At 43.3% G+C, this 20116-nt stretch overlaps 1 protein-coding gene across 1 annotated transcript in view; it reads left to right on the top strand.

The window, feature by feature from the left end:
• The window catches only part of Cadps (calcium dependent secretion activator), a 451625-nt gene that overhangs the window by 270311 nt on the left and 161198 nt on the right, over window positions 1-20116 (top strand). The window contains 2 exon segments of the mRNA XM_035452903.1: window positions 4725-4864; window positions 17676-17742. Of these exon segments, the coding sequence (XP_035308794.1) occupies window positions 4725-4864; window positions 17676-17742 (207 nt within the window).

The raw sequence follows: 20116 nt of genomic DNA, 5'->3' as shown, positions 1-20116 counted from the left end.
CTGACTAGCTTAACCTAAAATTCATTGCTTTTAACTGCCTAACCTCCAAGCAACACTAAAATCAACATATTGAGATAAAGAGGAACAAAGAAATTAATTAGTGTTTTAATGGGAACATTCAGAATGTAAATACTTGAAGTGTTTTGTTTACCCCCAGGTGGAGAACACTGGAGATGACAGGTTCAAGACCCACCTGTTGGAGGTGCTCTGGATAGCAGACCCACAAGCCAGGGTATCAGTGAACCAATTGACTGAGCCGTTAAACAACTTTAAAGCACCCTTGACTCTGATACATGCCCATAATGCCGCACATAGTTAGGAGGTAGATGAAGTTGACTGTAAACAGATTTTTTTATGTCTGCTGAAGTCAGGCAGGAACACTAACTAGAGTCAGACAGGCTGCAGAGTAATCCTGTCCAGAAGAACTTCTTATCCAATGCTGAACATCCTGCCCCACCCATTCAGTGCCAGTAGTGACTAGACCCAGGGATACAGTGATCAAAATAGCTTCCAAATTGTGGAAACACCCCTTTAGCATGGTGCTGAGTTCTTGAAAGACATGTTTCTCCTTGCACCTTGTTTTGTAACTCTGCTCCAAACATCATCAACATCTTCAGACCTTAGACTAGTCAGTCACTTAACTTGCTTCAGTGAGTCCATATTCTTTATAACATGGGCTGCCCTGCTCTCTCCAGCTGGACCCACACTGGTACAGTACCACCCCCCTCAGCCACCTGGGCCTACCTTTGTTGACCAATTTTCAGTGACTGTGTCACCCTGATACCCTCCTGCCTAAGATCGCTGCCAGCTTCCTGGCATGGTCATGTCATCTAGGTCTGTGTTTGCACTTTACAAGACCTGGTCCCCAGGATATCCCAAGTCAGTGGGGGGGGGCGGAAGGGGTGTGGGGGGGCAGAGAGGACCAACATCTTTTCTCCAAAGCACTCACCAGTTTCTGTGGGATGTGAGAACATGTCCAGAGCCAGAGGCACAGAGAGCGGAGCACCCCAGCCCTTTTGGGATTTCACAAGTGTCCCCCAAGGCAGATAGATACTCAGCCCAGAGGGATGAAATGACTTGTCAGGGATGCTGGCAGCTTGCCAATCATCTTCACCCTGCATTATCCCTAGGAAGAAATAAATCAGGTGGTGGGTTTCTACTGAGGTGGTGGAGGGCATGAGATTGCCACTATCCATAGAGGCACTTACTTCTTGGTGCCTGGACACCAGCTTCTTCCTTCTTCATGCTTCAGGAACTCTCCACTGACTCTGAGGTGCAGGCAGCACCATGTTTTTCAAGTGCAGCCATTCTGTACCCTACAGAGACAGTGTTCTGATGAGCCATCTCTACCTAGCTGGGCTGAGCCTCCTGCCAGAGTCCTGCAGTTAGCTTCATCCCTTCAGCCACCTTTCGTTTATTCCATCTATGCTATGTCTCATACACATGAAAATTTAAAAATAAACAATCTTTTTTAATGTACTCTTAAAAACATTCCTTGAAGGTAGGGAGAGGTCTACACTAACTAGCACCACCCTCCCTCCCAATTCCAGCCCTTCAGAGTGTCTATAGGGCACTGATTTACAGGTTTCCTCACAGTTTTAGCCAAAGGAACCCTCCCTAAGTGATCAAAAGGCTCAGAGAGATTACGGTATATATGATTAAATGTTCTTCTTTTAATAAAACAGGCACAAACTGTACATGTACACATTGGTTGATCTATCAGTTTGAAAATCCGTCCAGTGTAGCCCAAACTAACCTGTTTCCTTTTGCATAGTTGTATAGTATTTGATTGTTAATGTAGATTTGATTTAACAGGTCCTCTGGTGATGAATACTTAGACTATTTCATCTCTGGAAGTATAAACAATGCTTTACTGAATTGCCTTAATTATATTTCTTTGCATGTGCTTATTTATATACCTGTACGATAAAATTTCCTAAGAACTATTTTCAATCAAATTTTGAATTTTGACAGATTGTCAGGTTGACTATGCCAGTATACAAATGCACAAGTGTGAATGTGCCTGTTCCCACATCCTTACTAGCATGTCAGGGTTAGCAAATGCATCCAACACAGGCACCAGCAGGCCTGCTGGGTCCCATCATTAGTGCTGCACACAGGCTGAACAGAAACATGCTCAGGCAAAAATCCTTAACCTCCAACACTTACAGAGCACAGGCTTAAAAGCCATGTGTTATGGTGCAGTGGGATGCAGTCTGGCCTGAGTCCTGGGAAGAAAGCACAAGGCAAGGGGTGGGCCCTCTGAGAAGTGGGGATGCCTTTTCTGGGGGATGCAAGCAGATAGGGAGAGAGATATAGGCTCAGGTCAGAGATCAGCCTGGGGGTAGAGGGGACAGGATTTGGCAGTCCCAGCAGGCTGCCCCTGTTGTGCTCACACCAGGAACAGGGGCTCTGGATGCTGGAGTTCAGTTTCCTGTAGGGGTGGGTTGTGGCAGCCAGTTCATATCCCCACATCAAAGCACAGCACATATGGGCCTTGTCTAAGATGACAGAGTGCTCACTCAGCTGCCTGGAATGCCTAAATGAGATGACAGGTCTGCCTGTGGCCCACATTCATCCAGAAGGGTCCTCATCCTTCCAAGTGCTGACACACAGGAAGGGGTTTCCAGTCCACCTTGAGCATGGCAGGCCTCTGGTGGACCCTGTCTCTTCATCCTCCTGCAGATGCCTCACAGAGAATGGCTGCAAGGAAGCCTAGTAGAAGGCTCTATGGAGTGGCAGTAACAAGCTGTGGCCATTTGCATTTTGAATGGACACCATATATGGGGGCGGGGGCTGCTAATGAACTTCTGTGGTGCAGAGACCTCTCCTGCACTGACTTCACCAAGCAAGCAGGTGCTGAAGGAACCCACAGAGTTTCTTGCCACTGGCTTGGCCATTGCACTCTTACCAGCCCTTCCTTTGCTGCTTGCCACCACACCCCTCCTGGCCCTGTGCCCCTCCTGGCCCTCTCTCCCACTAGACTAACTCAGAATAAACACAGCACCAACTCTACTGGGATGGACAGCTCCCTTCCCACTGTCTCCAAAAAAGGGCATAGAGGCAGTTAAGCAAAATTGTTTAAATCTCCTGCAGAGGTCAGTGAGGTAGCTTAGTAGGCAAAGGCACTTGCCACCAAGCCTGACAACCTGAGTACAATCCCAAAGGACCCATGCTCATGTGGTGGGAGGAGAGAATTGACTTCTGCAGTTTTTTTCCCCCTCTGGCCTATGCACACTTGTATACACACACACACACACACACACACACACACACACACACACACGAGTGCTCTTGCACTGTGGAACATGAAGTCACACATTCACACACTAACATACATAAATAATAAACAAATATAATTTTCAAAATATTTTAAAGAATTCTCTGGAACTGGGGGGATGGCTCAGAGAGAGTTCTAGTTTTCAGATATCATTAGCATGTTGAGTCCTGGCAAATAGCAAGGAAATGCTAGGGCCATACCCTGGCCTAATCAGCATTGTGACTTGAGGTAAAAGCCAGGTAAATGTCACAGACAGGACAAGCTGTCAGAGTGCCAGGCATGAGGTGACAGAGCCCTGCGACCAGTCAGTGTGGCACCTGTCCCGAAAGATAGCCGAGCACACTCAGCTGCCTTGGGCTGCTTCCAAAGCCCTGCATACCCCAGATCTCAGATACTTTGTCCCTTGTGTATGTTGGTGCTGTGCTCACACATATTCTCAGATTCTTTAAAGCACATGTAGATTCCTCATCTATCATGTATATTCTATGAATCATGAAGTAAATGGAAATGCTATGGAAATCCTTTTATTCTGTGCTGGTTAGGGAATGAACACAAGGAAAAGAATTCTGTGCGTTCAGCACAGTGTTGGCCAAGCATGTGCATGTGGAATCGCAGATCCAGAGAACCCAGTACAGTCATTTCTCTTTGTATAGGGCTTATATTTTTGAATGTGTACTAATATAAAAGCAACAACTATAACACAAAATTCCAGTGTGTTGTTATCAGGTTAATTGATCAAAACTACTTGCAGCAATGGAGTATGATGGAACCCTTGGTGGCCTCTTAACTTTGCCCTGACCCTCCAAACCCTAAAGATTTCAGCAACACAGCCACTCAAAGGGTGTCTGACATGGCTGCTAAGCAGCATTTTCCAGAGCAGAAGTCGCTTCAAGCTTCTCCCACCCAAAGCACAATGAGAAGAGGCCTAGTCCAGGTGCCACCAACCATGACTCATGAGCAACCCTACAGAGATCTCTTCCCCATTTAAGTCTCTCATTTCTCACCCTCTGTCTCCCCCATAGGCTTTGAAATGTTTCTCTTATAATGGTGAAAGTTCTAAAAAATGGAAAGGAAAAGCCCTAGAGCTGTCTATTATGAATGTACATTTCTTCTTGAGCAGCTGCCATGGTTGCTGGGAGATGGGCAGCATTCTCTCTCCCAGGTTACCCTACTTCTTCTAAATCTTAGAAAAACCAAAGCAGGCTCACAAAGTCACCCTCCCTGCTTCTACAAACCTAGCCAGTGAGAAAAAGAAGGAAGCGACAGAATATTTTATCGGTAGCTATACTGTGACCTGAGCCAACCACTGTTAATAGAGGAATCTCAGCAGTGGGACATGGGCTAGTTGTTACATGTCTTCACATCAACGTGCCAAATCCTAAAAAATCATGACTGTGTGTTGCTTCTGTTTTCTGACAAAAACACATATGCTTTCTCTTTACAGGTTATCCTCCACCCCACCCCAAACAGCCCCAAACAATCTGAGTGGCACAAAATGACAGTCTCTAAAAACTGCCCCGATCAAGACCTCAAAATCAAACTTGCTGTCCGAATGGATAAGCCTCAAAACATGAAGCACTCTGGGTAAGTGTTTCTTTCCCAATTGGAGATATGTGTCCACTCGTTTCTAGAGACAAAATAGACTATTATGGTGATGTAGCTCAGTGAGAGATCACTTACCTGGAATGTCTAAGGCTCTGTTTTGGATGCCCAGAAGTGCAGAAATGAATTAAGCAAAACCCAAAGGGACTCCAGAGTACTGTGTGGAAGGAGCTGGAAAGCGCCCATGAGCAGCTATTAATGCAGCTATTAACGGATGCGGTGCTAACAGTCCCCGCAGGCTTCTTCGGCTGCACTCCACTGTATTTCATCTATATCATCAGGAAAATAACTCCACTCTCCCTCTAAGAGGACTCCCAGTACAGTTCAAACCTGGCCAAAGCATGATGGAGTTTGTGCTTGTGGGGGTCTAATGGGTTCTATGTTCCTGCCAGAGGCCTTCAGAAGTCCCTCCCTCTCACTTAGTGGACAGCCACCTTCTTGAGGTATGAGCAAGTGCCTAAATCAGGTCAGAAGCAGTCAGGTTGACTAAAGTAACAGCCCCCAAAACTCCAAACTCTACAGCCTTCATTTTGTGAAGGTTTGCAGGAGTGCAATTGAGCAGGAAGAATAGGAAAACATGGTTTCCCTTTAAAGAACAAAGCGATGATTTTTTTAAAAACCAAACAGGTTGATGATGAGTGATTTCTGTGCAGCCATAGTCTGCTAAGTTACCTGGTGATGGAATTGTGAAGAAGGGAGAGTCTAGGCAGCAGAAGAAACTGGGCTCTTTGTCAAATGCTGTGTAGGTGTTGTTTGTCAACTGGCTATCATTCTCCATGGCCTTCTGATGACTAGAAAGCACTTGTGAGTTATGTTGAAAACTCAAGATTGCACACATGGCTTGAAAGTCTATGGGAGTGGGAATCCTGTTACCAAAAGTGGTAACCAGCAACACAGGCCAGTGAAAACTAAGCCTGCAAGAAGTCCAAAATAATGACCAGGACAGGAAGTGAACGTCCTTGCAAACTAGCAGAGTTCATGCCATGTGGTCAGTATCTACCTGTGATACCGTCCAAAAGCTGCTCACAAACCGGACACAACTTTCAGAATGCCACTCCTGTCTCAGGCTTTTAGTAGTTACACGGTATTTTGTTGAAACCAGGTTATTCTGAAAGCCAGACATGGGATTGAAGTGTAAGAAGCCTGAGAGAGGATACCAGCTACTAACATACTTACTCCTTACTGAGCCATCACTAGTGAAACCAGCCAGCTGTTCCTCATTTCATTTGGCATGCTATCAAACGGACATGGGACAAGTTAAAGTCAACCTGGGCTTTATGCTAAGACTCTTTCCAAAAAAATAAAAAAAAGCAGTGTTGAGGAAATGACCCTATCAATAAAGTGTTTGCAATACATGTTCCTGAGAGCTCCTGAGTTTGAACCCCAGCACCACACAGAAATGCTTGACTGCAATACCAGCACTGGGCAAGCACAGGCAGGTGGAACCCCAGAGCTTACTGGTCAGTCAGGAGCCTAGTCAATTGGGTGAACTCCACCTTCAATGTGAAAAGATGTCTCAGAAAATAAGGTGGGACATGATTGATTGGGTAAGACACCTCTTTTTTTTTTTTTTTTTTTTTTTTTTTTTTTTTTTTTTTTTTTTTTTTTTGGTTTTTCGAGACCGGGTTTCTCTGTGTAGCTTTGGAGCCTATCCTAGCACTCACTCTAGAGACCAGACTGGCCTCGAACTCACTGAGATCCGCCTGTCTCTACCTCCCAAGTGCTGGGATTAAAGGTGTGCACCACCAACACCTGGCGAGGAAGACACCTCTTACATCAACACACACACACACACACACACACACACACACACACACACACACACACACACACACACCTGCCAACACAAACATGCATTCTATATGCATACACAGGACCATGTTCCTAATGTCATCAGAGAGAGCGAGCATGCAGAGCCCCATCCTTGTGTGACTTTTGAAAAGTCTTTAGAGGAAAGGAACTGTGAGAGAGTATCAAGTCACATGTTTCTATCAAGGAAAAAGCTCAAAATTCCAAATTGAAAGAAAGTATAGTTTCCACTTTGCTTATTACTTTGATGTAATCACCATGTCAAAGCATTGTAAGTAGACTCATGATAAATCAGAGGCAAATTACATATGCCCAAAGGAAATAAAATCAGGACTGCTATAATTTGAATTTTAAATCATTTCCTAAAGCCTATGTGTTACAGACTAGGTTCAAAGCCTGTGGTAGAGTATAATGGAAGATAGGTCATTTGATGGATATCATTGAAAATGTTATTTAGACTCTGAGCCCCCAACACATACCCCTGATCACTGGTGAACAGACTCCATCAACCACATGCTCTTGCCATGACCTGCTGAGCTTCCAAAGGTTGAAAGCAAGATGATAAAGCACAAAAGATCATTTGCAAAGGTCACATGGAAACCTACCTATTACTACTACTGCAGAATATTCCTGACAGAGGGTGTGTGTGTGTGTGTGTGTGTGTGTGTGTGTGTGTGTGTGTGTGTGTTTTCTCTGGATTGAGAGAGTTAAACTGGAGTGACCCTCTAATGAACTGAAAATGCCCCTAATACACAACCAAAAGGATAACAAATAAAAAGCCCAGTGTAAGGAATGGGTTACTTCTTTTGGAGATGTTTGCCACTGAGGTCCCATAGGCCTACAGACATTATAGGTTATTGCTAATATTTTTGTTTTTCCTCCACAACTTGACTGTAAGATCCTATTGCAGAAGATGCTACATACTTGAGTCATAGGACAGAGAGATCTCAAGCTAGTACTGAACTGGAAGCTTCATCTCTACCAGCTACAGATGCTAAGCATGAACTGGAGGATAAAGCTAATCATCAATCTTAATCCTAAAAATTGGTGCAATAGTGGCAAGAAGAACAGCAGAACATGCCCATGCCACAGGTTGAAACTGAGATATTGTTTGTTTGATGGACCAATAACCTATAAATAAATAGGTCAAAGACTCAATTCTTCTGTTAAATACAGTAGAAAACAGACTTTTTAATGACTTCTCTCTATACTTATATATTAATGAGTCTCTAAATATTCATAAGAAAATCTCCTATTTTCAGTAGATAGTAATTAGCACAGATATTCATGAATTATCAGGGTTTGGGGAATAAGATACTGTGGAATGCTTAGCCCTAAAATGGATATCATGTCCTATCCATCAAATGCTCAGAGATCACTATGGAAGAAGAAAAAGTTTAAGAATCATAGGTATTGATATTTACAAGGAAATAATAACTCTAAAGACAACAGAGCAGATCCATCAATAAACTTCCAATAGCAAAGACATCACATAGGTTGACTGTATTAAGTGAATGTCAATTTACAGTTTATGATGAATTTTCTGGGATATAATACCCTTGTTCAGAAGTATCTGTACCAGGAAATGCTGTTTTCAATCAAATGATAATTTCAGGGCATTTTTAAGGAACATGCATTCTAAATTCCATATAACAATGTCAATTTATATTGTCATCAGTAGTGACCCAATTTTACTTTTCTCTACTTTTTATCAAAATTCATATTATTTTTATAATAACTACTAATTGGTGAGACTTCATATTTACCATTTTCTTCTCTTTGATAATGTTAGTAGAGTAATTGCTCAAATCTCAATTTTTGGAGATTATTGGTATTGTAAAGAATCTTAATGCTTATTTTGCATGTTGATTTTGTACCCTATAATGGAATTGGTTTATTAGTTATAGTTTCTCCTCCTATTATTATTATTATTATTAATCATCATCATCATTATTTAGGGCTTTCTACAGATAGGATAATGGTTATCTGAAAACAGATACTTTTTACTGCTTTCCAGTTCAGATATGCTTTATTCTTTTATTTATATGGTCTCATTTGTATTTCCAGTATAATATTAAAGTATAAGTTGCAAAACTGAACAGATTTGACTTCATTTAATCTTAGAGGATGATATCCACACTGACAATGATGTTCTATGAGCTTTTCATAAATAGTTATTGACATTTAACTTTTACACTTTTGTTTTGAGATGTTTTATCATGAATCAGTATTGTACCTTGTCAAATGCTTTTTCACCATCTATTGAGATCATTGAGATTTTTGTATTTCATGTTTTTTATGTAATATGGTAATGGCATGTAAAAGAAGAAAGACTAACTCTCGGTGTTGATTATCTAAGAGTACCTGATTTATTCAGAAGTTTTGGCTGTTATAATCTATTTTTATAATCTAAAACACGTATAATCTAAGAGTCCAGAACTAAGACTGTCTTTAATATTAATTGAAAAGCACAGCAAACATGGTATAAAAAAGGAATGAGGAGTTTTTTTCTTAATTTTTCAATGCCTTGTTACTTTCAGTACACAATCTTAGACCTGTTCAACATATCCTAAGCACACCTACATTGTTGAGTCAGGATATGAATAGTTCACACAAAAAATAAGGAACACGGTACATCAAGGTATCCATATCATATTAAGATTGATTAAACTGATTTTTTCCTAAAGATGAATTAATTCTGAATAGGTTTGGGTACACAGTTTGTGAGCAGATGAATACATAGTTACAGGTGATCTCAAATCACATTGTTGACTTAGTTACAGGTTGGGTAAAAGTTTGGTTTGTAAAGACAAACTTCAAACAGTATTTGTCAGAAAAAAAGAATTCCCACAGTATAAGATATCAAATGGATTGATACTAAACCAACCTTGCATCTCTATTTGTGATGTCTGCCTGGCTTTAGTATAGAACATGATGCCTTCTTTATAAAATGATTTAGGAATGTTTCCTCTGCTTTTAGTTTTTGAAAGACTTCAAGAAATACTGGAATTTGTACCCCACTTTTTAATTGGATTATTTGGTGTTTTGGTGACTAACTTCTTGAGTTCTTTGTATGTTTTAGAAATCAGCCCTCTGTCAGATGTGGGGTTGGTGAAGATTTTTTCCCATTCTGTGGACTGCCATTTTGTCTTGTTGATTGTGTCCTTTGCCTTCCAAAAGATTCTCAGTTTCAGGAGGTCCCATAAAAAAATCTTTAGAGGAGTTAGTGCCCCATCCCACAGGCCAAGTTCTTTGAAGCCCTCTCCAAACACTCTCTTGGTCACCCCCAAGCAGACACTCAATACTGTAGTAGTATTCTTTGCATTGGACAAATTCTCACATTCTCCTCATTTGCTCTGTGGAGGAAAAAAAGTACATGATTTAGATTCAGGAACTTTTCTGTGGACTCATTGGTGAGTGTGCTAGCATATTATAGGCTAACTTCACAGTATGAATGATGGAGGAGATATTTAGCTCATGTCTGCCAAGTTCCCAAATGATTGTATCACTAGGCTGCCATTCAAAAATTACTCCTGCCAAGAAATATACCAGGAGAGCCTAGAATAGCTTCAAAGAGTGAACAAGGGGTGCATGATAGCAAGTCAGACCCAGTGTGGCCCCAGATGGGTCAAACAACCTTACCCACATAAGGAATGATTAGGAAAATTAAAATCATTTCTGAGGGGAGCTTGGGAGCCCTGTTTTATAAAGTAATGCCATTCAAGTGCAAGGACTTGAGGTCATTGCCAAGATCCACATAAACAGTCTAGGTGTGATGACGCTCATCACCTCGGCACTGGGGAGATAGAGACAGCGGGGCCTCTAGAACTTGCAGCCTACTTGGTGAGCTGCAGGCCATTGAGGAAAACTTGTCTAAAAAAATAAATAAAAAGGATGCCAACACCTGAGAAATAACACCCAAGGCTGATATCTGGACTCCAGAGGCCACAAACCTCACTCAAGTGCATATAGACACTCATGAACAATGGACATCTTTTCTATTTAAATACAGGTAGCAGGGGATTGAACCTGATAGTAAGGGGAAGGCAGATAAAAACAGAGTAAAGTCACAGTTTAAATAATGGGAGAGAGTCATGAAGAAACACAGCTGAGACTTCAGTCCTAACTGCTCAAGCATGCAAACAGAAAGTCCGAAATCCTGGGGATACTCCTGGACTGTGTGCTGTGGTTTCTGGAATAAGCCCCAGCACCATCCAGAAGAACTCTATGGAGTTTTCTAAGGACCAGGGAATTAAGATCAACAGTTTCTTTTGGCTTTAAGCATTAGCATCCAGGAGTATTTGAGAATTAGGCACTCCCAGTGGCCTCCTGGCTTCTATCTTTCCTCCACAAGGAAAGTTCAAGGAAAGGGGTGCATTCATATCTCTCTTCCTATTTTATCTTGGAAACAGCCCTACAGGAAGCAGAAAGTATCATTATCCCATCTTAACAGATGTCACCTCCCCCTGCCAGGTGTTCGGCCTACAGACTTGAGGTCATGCTGGATGGCCCTCACACTTTCTTAACATGAATACTGTCCATCATCAAAATCCCTTCTACTCTTTCCAAGCTGGATCCTGACTCCAGCCCCTCACTCCCACTCTTCTCCCTCTCCCTGAACTCCAAGCCTCCCTTACATCTCCCCTCCACTTGTTACCCTATAACCTCTCTCTCATCCTTTACCTCCCTGTAGTCTATTCCATACTCTGAAATTTTCTTTTTAAACTTGATCCTGTCACTCAAGTACTAGAAAGCTGACCTTGGCTCCCAAAGATGCACCTGCTTCTACCTTTTCCCCAGACCACATTTCTTCCCACTGGAGCATTTCATACAGGCTGGTTCAGCTGTAGCCTTTCAAGCCTTCTGTTCTTCATTTTGCTGGGAGTGCTCCCTAGTGGGAATGCTGGCTCTAGCTGCACTCTGTTCTCTCTTCTAAGAAGAAAATCTCCTCTAACAAAAAGAAGTAAGTTCAAGAGATTTGCTGTACAAGACAGTGACCATGTTTAAAAATCACAGTTACTACACCTGAAAATTCACTAAGAAAGTGGACTTTAAGTATTCTCATCATTAAAAAGTCAAGAATATATAAAGTAATAAGCTAATTAGTTCAATTTAACCATTGCATTTATATGTGTGTTTCATAAATATATATGATTTTATTTGTCAATTAAAAATAAGCTTAAGTGACTTTTTAAAAATCATAAAATAATTTAAAATGACTCTTTTGATGCACCAGGAACTGTGGGAACACAGACACCTGAGGAACACAAGAGCAACAGCCCCTTCTTCTGGCCATTCTCCATCTAGACCAGAGCAGCACCACCCCCTCTTGGCCCTGGGCCCCTCAAAATGTAACGTTGGTTAGTCTCTCAACCACCCTTCCCAAGTAAGAAACCCAGAGGCAGGGGATTCTGGAAAATGTTATTCCTCTGCACTTGGTGCTCACGTGCAGGCAACCTGGAAGAAGATACACAAGAAAACATTTTCACGTCGGGCGGCACACACCTTTAATCCCAGCACTCAGGAGGCAGAGGCAGGCAGATCTCTGTGAGTTTCAGACAAGCCTGGTCTACAAGAGCTAGTTCCAGAACAGACTCAAAAGCCACAGAGAAACATTGTCTCAAAAAACCAAAAAAGAAAAGAAAACATTTTCACTATTAGACACTAATGAGCACCTGCCACGTGTGAGTTTGGTAATAAGTATGAATGCTACTTAATAAGCATAGCTACATTCCTAACACATTAAAATTACAGTGCTGCAAGAGCAAAGGCTGTACACACACACACACACACACACACACACACACACACACTACAGGCAACAGGCATTGCCACACTGCTACCCTGCCACATAGTCCTAGGACAGAGGGACACTGAGGCACTGAGGCCAGGGTATCATCAGTGACGGACCTATTGAAGCTGATTCCTACAATGAGTGCAGCCCAAATTTACCACCCTCTTCTGTTTGGGGTTTGTTAGTCCTTCGTAGCTTACTCGGGCCTCACCTCTAACTCAGATGTCCTCAACAAATGACAGGTGCATCAGTGGCCCACTCATACAAGTTTCACAAAATGTTACAAAGGAAATCATACAAAATATAATCAGATGTGTTACTCGCTATTTCCCTTCACATACCTCAAAAGCTAAATGTAAATTCAAATAATAGCACCTATGCACTGGGCATGCATGTCTCCGCAGTCTCATAAGTGTAGGAAACTGGCATTGTGTTATACTGATGCTGCAACTCAGAAAACTAACTCAAGGAGAGTTAGTGGCAGCACCAGAATCCCCTCTTAGATGGCCCCTTCAGTCTGAGACATAAGAAATGCCTGTAACTGGTGTGCATGCGTGTGTGTGTGTGTGTGTGTGTGTGTGTGTGTGTGTGTGTGTGTGTGTGTGTGGTGTGTGTGTGTGTCTGTCTGTCTGTCCTGTCCTGTCTTCTGTCTGTATTTCTGTCTGTTCTGTCTGTGGTGTGTCTGTCTGTGTCTGTCGTCTGTCTCTCTCTCCTCTCTCTCTCTCTCTCTCTCTCTCTCTCTCTCTCTCTCTCTCTCTCTCTCTCTGTGTGTGTGTGTGTGTGTGTGTGTACAGACTTTGCTTTTATAACATTGTAATTTTATTGTGTGCTGGGATGTAGTTCTGCTTATTAAGCATTGTGGCATGCTTCTGCTACTACACCCTGGACTGCTGGCTCATCTGATGGTCAGCCCAAGCTTCCAGACAACAGGAAGAAAGCATTGGAACATGAATGCTGCCACATTTGATCAATGTATTGGGAGTGGGGCTCAAAGTGTGAAGCCACCTGTGTGTCTATAGGCTCATAGCATCCATCTGCCCCAGGTACTGTGCATTCTGTTCATGGTGGGAAAAACATGGGACTCACCAGACAGACAGAGTGCCTCACAGCCCTCAGTGCATCTCGGTTTTGACACCTTCTGGCATGTGACACATTAACAATCCATCCTGAGGAAAGCCTCAGAGGGAGAGCCCCATCCTCACACAAACCAACTGGTACTTTCCGAAGGAGGACTGTGAGTTTCCTGTGACCCCACCAGCTTTCACTCAGACGCTTTTAAACAGAGAAACCCCTCTCCAGTTAGAAACACAATTCATGAGATTGTTTTTCACTTTTTAAATGTAAATGTATTTAACTAATTCGTAAAATCAAAAATGTGTGCACAGTTATGGGTTTTCAAGTAATTCTTCAGTGCATGTATGCACTGAAATTTGTGTATGTGAAGGAGGATGCTAGTGCACTTGTGTGCAGAGGCCAGAGGTCAAACTCAGTTGTCATTCCCCTGGAGCTGTTTACCTTGCTTTATTCTTAAAGCATTGATTGGCCTGGAGCTTGCCCATTATGTTAGGCTGACTGGTCGGTAAGCCTGAGGATCTGCCTGTCTCTGCCTCCTCAACTGCTGGGATTACAAGGCACCAAACCCTGCTTTTGTGTGTGGTTCTGGAAGAAACAAACGGAGTTTGTGGCAGGCACCTAATTGACTGAGCCATCTCACCAGTCCCACACCGTGTGGTTTAAATCAGGATAAGCTTACCCATCCCCTCCAACATCGAGCATTTCTCCATATTAAAGACGTTTCCATTTATTTGCTCTCACTGTTTGAAGTGCATGGCACACAACTATTATGGCCATATCCTGCAATGTACACCAGCCCTCCTCACTCCTCCCTCTCTGCATTCCTCACCATGGACCCACATCCCCATCCCTATTATCCCCTGACTCTTTATTGACCTAGATGGGAGGCACCCTCTAGAAGGGCATAGAAGAAAGTTGTTCTACAGTGAGGTAACTCTGAGTTTAAATCCAGGTCAAGTCACGAAGTCCCTTGCAAAAGCAACTTATCCCTCAAGTACCAGTGTAAAAGAAGAGTAATAGTACAACGCTGTGGCTAATAACTATCGACTTTGTATGCACTTTTCCCAGGGCTGCAAATTCCTTGCAGAATGGTTCAACATTCCATGTGGCACAATTTCTTATTCAGGGTCTTGCCCCATATCCTGGGTTTTAATAAATCTGTGCCAAGTGCCTGGAGAAGGCAAAGTTGACCATTCAAAACAAATCCTGTCAGGGATTCCAGTGGATTCCTTAAGTTTCTCTACAAAAACTACAGCTTGATTGTTCCATGTGGTAGCCAGGTGCATTGCTAGGTAGGTGATCAGGCATAGCCAGGCAAGATGAGCCTGTGGGACACAGTTCCAGAAAAGAGGAAAGTTACAGGCTCAGCCTTCTTTGACCGTTGTGTATCTTGTGTATATCTGTTCAAAGATGCCCCTAAGTTGAGAAGTAGTCATATCCTTCAGACACAGAGATGCTTTATAACAAGGATAACATTTGCTGTGTATTTATTTTTTATTTATTTATTGTCCTAGTTTCTTTTCCAAATCTGTGACAAAATAACCTAACAAAAGCAACTTAAGAGGGAAATGGTGTACTCTGGCTTACACTCCAGAGAGTTGCAGGCTATCATGGCAGGGAAAGTGTGGCAGCAGGTAAGGAGGCTCACAGGACACATTGCATCTGCACTCAGGAAACAAAGACTAAGCCAGGAGCCAGACTATAATGCATCAAGGCCTATGCCCAGTGATCCAGCCTCCTCCAGAGAGACTTCACCTCCTGAACATCCCACAGCCTGGGATGTTCACCACCTACTGGGAACATAGCATTAAAACACATGAGCCTGTGGGAAACATTTCACAGTCAACCACAATATCTATCTATCTATCTATCTATCTATCTATCTATCTATCTATCATCTATCAATCATCTATCTATGTATCTATCGTCTATCTGTATATCTTCTACCATCTATCTATTGTGGTACTGGGGATAAAATCTAGGACCTTGCACATGCTAGGCAAGCCCTCTACAACTGACCTGCATCCCCAGCCAGTGTGGAAACTCGTGTTTATACTTCATCAGCCTTGTCTCACATAATTCTTCCAGCAGCAAAGCATCAAGACTAGAGCCAGTTGTCCCACCTCTCTCAATGACTGACAGAAAAGGAACCAGAAGACTTAATGTCAGTGTCTGCATATCACCCTGTCTCTTCTGAGCCCTGGCTACACCTCCTTTTACCACAAATGCCATGAATACATTGATACATGATTGCAGCATGTAGTGAAAGCGCTGACTGGGTGAGCTGAGTGATCTACAGCAGTACTGGGGATTGAGCTGACATTAGCCACAGCACAGGGCTGCCAAGCTTCCAGCCCCCTAGCTGGCACTCTGCCCCATCTGTGCCCTGCCACATCTCATCCTCATCTTCTATTCTGCCCCTTCTCTGTGCACAACACCTTCTCCACCTGCAGCTAGTATGTACCTCTTAAATAGGACCCTTCCCTAAATCCCCTGACTAAGGTCCTTCTATCCTTATTTAGAATGAGAAACATATGGCCTGATTGCCCTTTTAGAAAACCCTGTGGCTTCTCTGTAATGTCTGGAGCAGAGGCCAAGAGTAGAGAGAGCAGATAGGGGTTCCATGGTGGTCCAAGATGGCCTTTGCCCTCTGGACTAAGCCTGCCAAGTGTGTATTCATAAAATTAATAATATATATATAAGAGCATTTTGGTGTTCTACACAGAAATAGATTATTGTGTGTTTTAGTATGTTCTGTGTAATGAGTGTATCAAGCCTACGTGATAAAAGTTTCCTTTCAAAATGATTTAGTTCATGATGTCAGACAATTGAAAGAAAAACTCAAGTAAATCACAAACTGGGCCATGTGGGATGAGCCATGAAAGTGAGATGTGAGAGGCTGGAGTCTGGGGCTTCCCATCATGTGATCTAGGTGTATGGGGGGCACTGACAGCATCTCAGTAATGAAGGGAGCAACAGAATTTACTTGTGTGGTAAGCGCTATACTGTTCTCAAGAGCTGAATGGGAATTACCCACATGCCTGACACCCCTTAGGCTTCTCTCTAGGTGTCCACAGGCAGAGTAATGTTAGCAGGGTCTGGAAAAGGTGAGGGGGGGAGAGGTGCAGAGATTGAGGGAGGGAGGGAACATTCAAGGAGGTAAAAACCCAGTGTTACCTGCTGTCCAGAGAATGGGGAGATGGAAACAGAGTGGACTAGACTTACCTTGGGGATGCGGTTTGAAGGTCTGGAAAAGAACCCTGAAGATGTGTCAGCTGTAAAACCTGTACACAGGTGCTTTCTTTCTGCTCCAAAGCAAAGACCCAGTCTGTTTCCAGCAGAAGCATAGATTTAGAAGGCATCCAGTTAAATTTTGTGAGGTGAAGGTTAACGCATTTGAATGTCGCCCACCTTCCTCTTGTTTGAGTCTGAAGCTTCTAGCCTGTTTCTTGATAAAGGTCCATGTAGCAGGTATCAGATTATGTGCCTAATGGATTATCCATAGAATGGATCATTACACTGGTCTTGGCACCTCTGGACTTCTCTGACTTCTGCATCTACAGTTTTACCTCTTCTTTCTATTTCATTATTTATATATAAAGATTAATTTCCATCAACAGACATATGTAGAAAGGGACTGGGAGGAGGGGACATCCCGTGTTTACTGAGAACTTCCTGTAATAGTGCTGCATTTCCAAGAAAACAAGGGGAGGGGTTTACCTGAGTGAATGATGACAAGATCTGACCATGGGAGATGTTGTGCTCTCCCTTTCTCCCCAAGCCTCCCTCTCTCCCTTCCTTTTTGGCTTGGGCATAGTCTTCCAGGAGTTTCCCCTACCTGAAAGACTTCTAGCACATAAGCATAGCAATCCAAGAGTACCCTCTTCCAAAGTGCTTTCAAGGCAGTCCAGGAATAGAAGCCATGTGTGATGACAGGCCATGACCCTGCCTCTATATAGGCATGAATCGTACTGCTTCTCATTTACAGTTCTCAAATCTGGGTGCATTCCTGAGCTCACAGGCCTCTTAGTGTATGAAGCCAAGTTTTCCTGGGAAGTGTGGAACAGTGCATTCCCTCAGGTACTAATGCAGCTCTGATCTTTGGTTTCCCCACAGGTACTTATGGACCATTGGTAAGAATGTGTGGAAGAGGTGGAAGAAGAGGTTCTTTGTGTTGGTACAGGTAACTCTTCAACTCTGTTACTAGTCTTAAGAGCGATCCGCATTACAGATTTGGCAGGATGAGTGCACACTTTTTGCCCATTGAGGAATGACACATGGAGGCTCCAGATTATAAACTCACAGAGCCACACAGAGTTCTATCTCACATGCCTGTAAAATCTCCCCTTTGTAATGAACTTCTGGATTTTGCCGGTTTGACTGTTACTGACAATGCCACAAAAAAACATCTGTGAATACACAGAGCCAAACACAGAAGTAGACTCCCACCTGGACTTCAATGGCATGTTGCTCATGTAGAAATAATAACTTGGCCTTCCCAGGTGCGTGTCCTCAAAAAGCCTCCCCCGCCCCTTTTGCTGTTGGTTTGGTTGGTTTATGCTGCAAATTTTTCAGTTTGCCAAGGAATTTGCCGTTAACCCTTTCAACATGCAGCCTCCGTGAGGCACAGAAACCATACTCAGTCCACAAATGTTAATTGCAATACTCTCTGAAACACTTGTAATCATGCTCCTTGAGTTATTTGACTTGTGTTTGGAGAAATACCTGTGCTGAATCTCACTGCATGGCAGCAGTTCTAAATGACTTTTAAAGTCCCTGGCAGCAATGTGTTGTTAGGCTTCCACCTGTACAGACTTACCAAGTATGCTATTGAAATCTCTGAGCTGGTTCAGGGGTAGGTGGCTTCTGACTCATGAGTAGGAGCGTCCCTGTTGCCTCTACCATGCGCATATACCTTCCCAATGTCTACATAAGCCGTCAGCAACTGTTGGCTGGAAGGAAGATAAAGGAAGAGAGAGGAAATTCCTGGCAATGCCAGATGGTTCTGAGAAAGGGCATATCATGTGGTCTAGGCAGTAGCTGATGACATCTTCCCAGAGAGTAAGGGAGACACACCGTCTGTCTGCATTCTAAGTACCTAGGGATACTCACATGGTCTGTCTACATCCTGAGGACCTAGGGGTACTTCACTCAACCGTGGCTTTCTCTGAAAAATCTTTTAAATAAATGAATGTTTAGAAGCAGCTGACTTCAAGTTGGGGAGAAGATTCAGTCAAAACAGTGCTTGCCTTGTAAGCATTTGATTCCCAGAACTCATATAAAAATAAAAAATAAATAAAAATAAGCCAGGAGCACAGCTCATCTGGAAACCAGGAGAACTGCTCAACTGGAAACCAGGAGCACTGCTCACCTGGAAACCAGGAGCACTGTTCATTTGTAATCCAGGAGCACTGCTCCCCTGTAATCCAGGAGCACTGCTCACTTGTAAGCCAGAAGCACTGCTCATCTGTAATCCAGGATCACTGCTCACCTGTAATTCCAGTGCTGACAAAGCAGAGATGGGAATGTCTCTGGGGCTCACTGGACACTCAGTCTGGGTGAACTGGCTAGCTTCAGTTTCAGTAAGAGACTTTGTCCCAAAAATAGAGAGGAGAATAATTGCAGAGGACACCCAACATTGACTTCTGGCCTCCAGGTGTGCATGTGTAAGTACACATGTGAATGTATTGTACATCTGCACACACATCTGCACACACATGCATACACATACAAGCATGTACACACACACACACACACACACACACACACACACACACACACACACACACACACACGTATACACATACAAGAAGCCCATCTCTTTCTTTAGAAGAAGAAGCTTTAGGGGAAGACATTGAGGTGAGGATGTGGAAAGGGAAATGTGCAGAAAATGTCAGGAGAGCTGTGTCTGCATGCTGTGTACTGAACCCAAGAGAAGAGAGTGGCTTTTCTAGGCTGTGCAACTGGAACACAGATGTTTTGGAGCCTTCACACACAGACTTCCTCTAAGAGGAGATGAGAATCACACCATAGGTTAAAAGAAAAAAAAGAAAAAAAGTTCCATGCTGGCTTTGAAAAAGCATAAAGGGCACGGGCCGTCTGTGGCTCTATGGAGTTCCTAGAGAGCAGGAGACTACAGTTGAGGATGTCAGGAGGCTTTCCATGAGTGTGGGGTGCTCCTATGCTTAGAAAGCCATGATGGTAGCAGTCCCCACCCCACCACCAATCAAGCCTCTGTTTCCATCAGATCAGACCTAGTCTCAGTGGCCTCTGGAGGTGACAAATCAGCTACTTCATCACAAAGGTGATGGGGAAGTTGGCATGAAGGCACCAATTTCCTGTTCTTGCTCTTGTGGAATTGACTACAGGCTACCTAAATGCAGGGCTTCCTGTTGACAACCCAACTGAGAGTAAAAGCCTCCCCAGCCATGGTCCCTGAAATTTCTATGCATGCCCTGTAAGTTTAGCTGCATTCTATCACCCAATGATGAAAGGCATACCAGTCATTGCATCTGCATCAAGATATTCCTTGGGACTCACTGTCAGTCTGCAGGAAA

Source organism: Cricetulus griseus (assembly GCF_003668045.3).
Source record: "Cricetulus griseus strain 17A/GY chromosome 1 unlocalized genomic scaffold, alternate assembly CriGri-PICRH-1.0 chr1_1, whole genome shotgun sequence".
Classification (NCBI taxonomy): Eukaryota; Metazoa; Chordata; class Mammalia; order Rodentia; family Cricetidae; genus Cricetulus; species Cricetulus griseus.
Note: the sequence above shows the minus strand (reverse complement) of the source record. Positions and strands in the feature narration are given on the sequence as shown.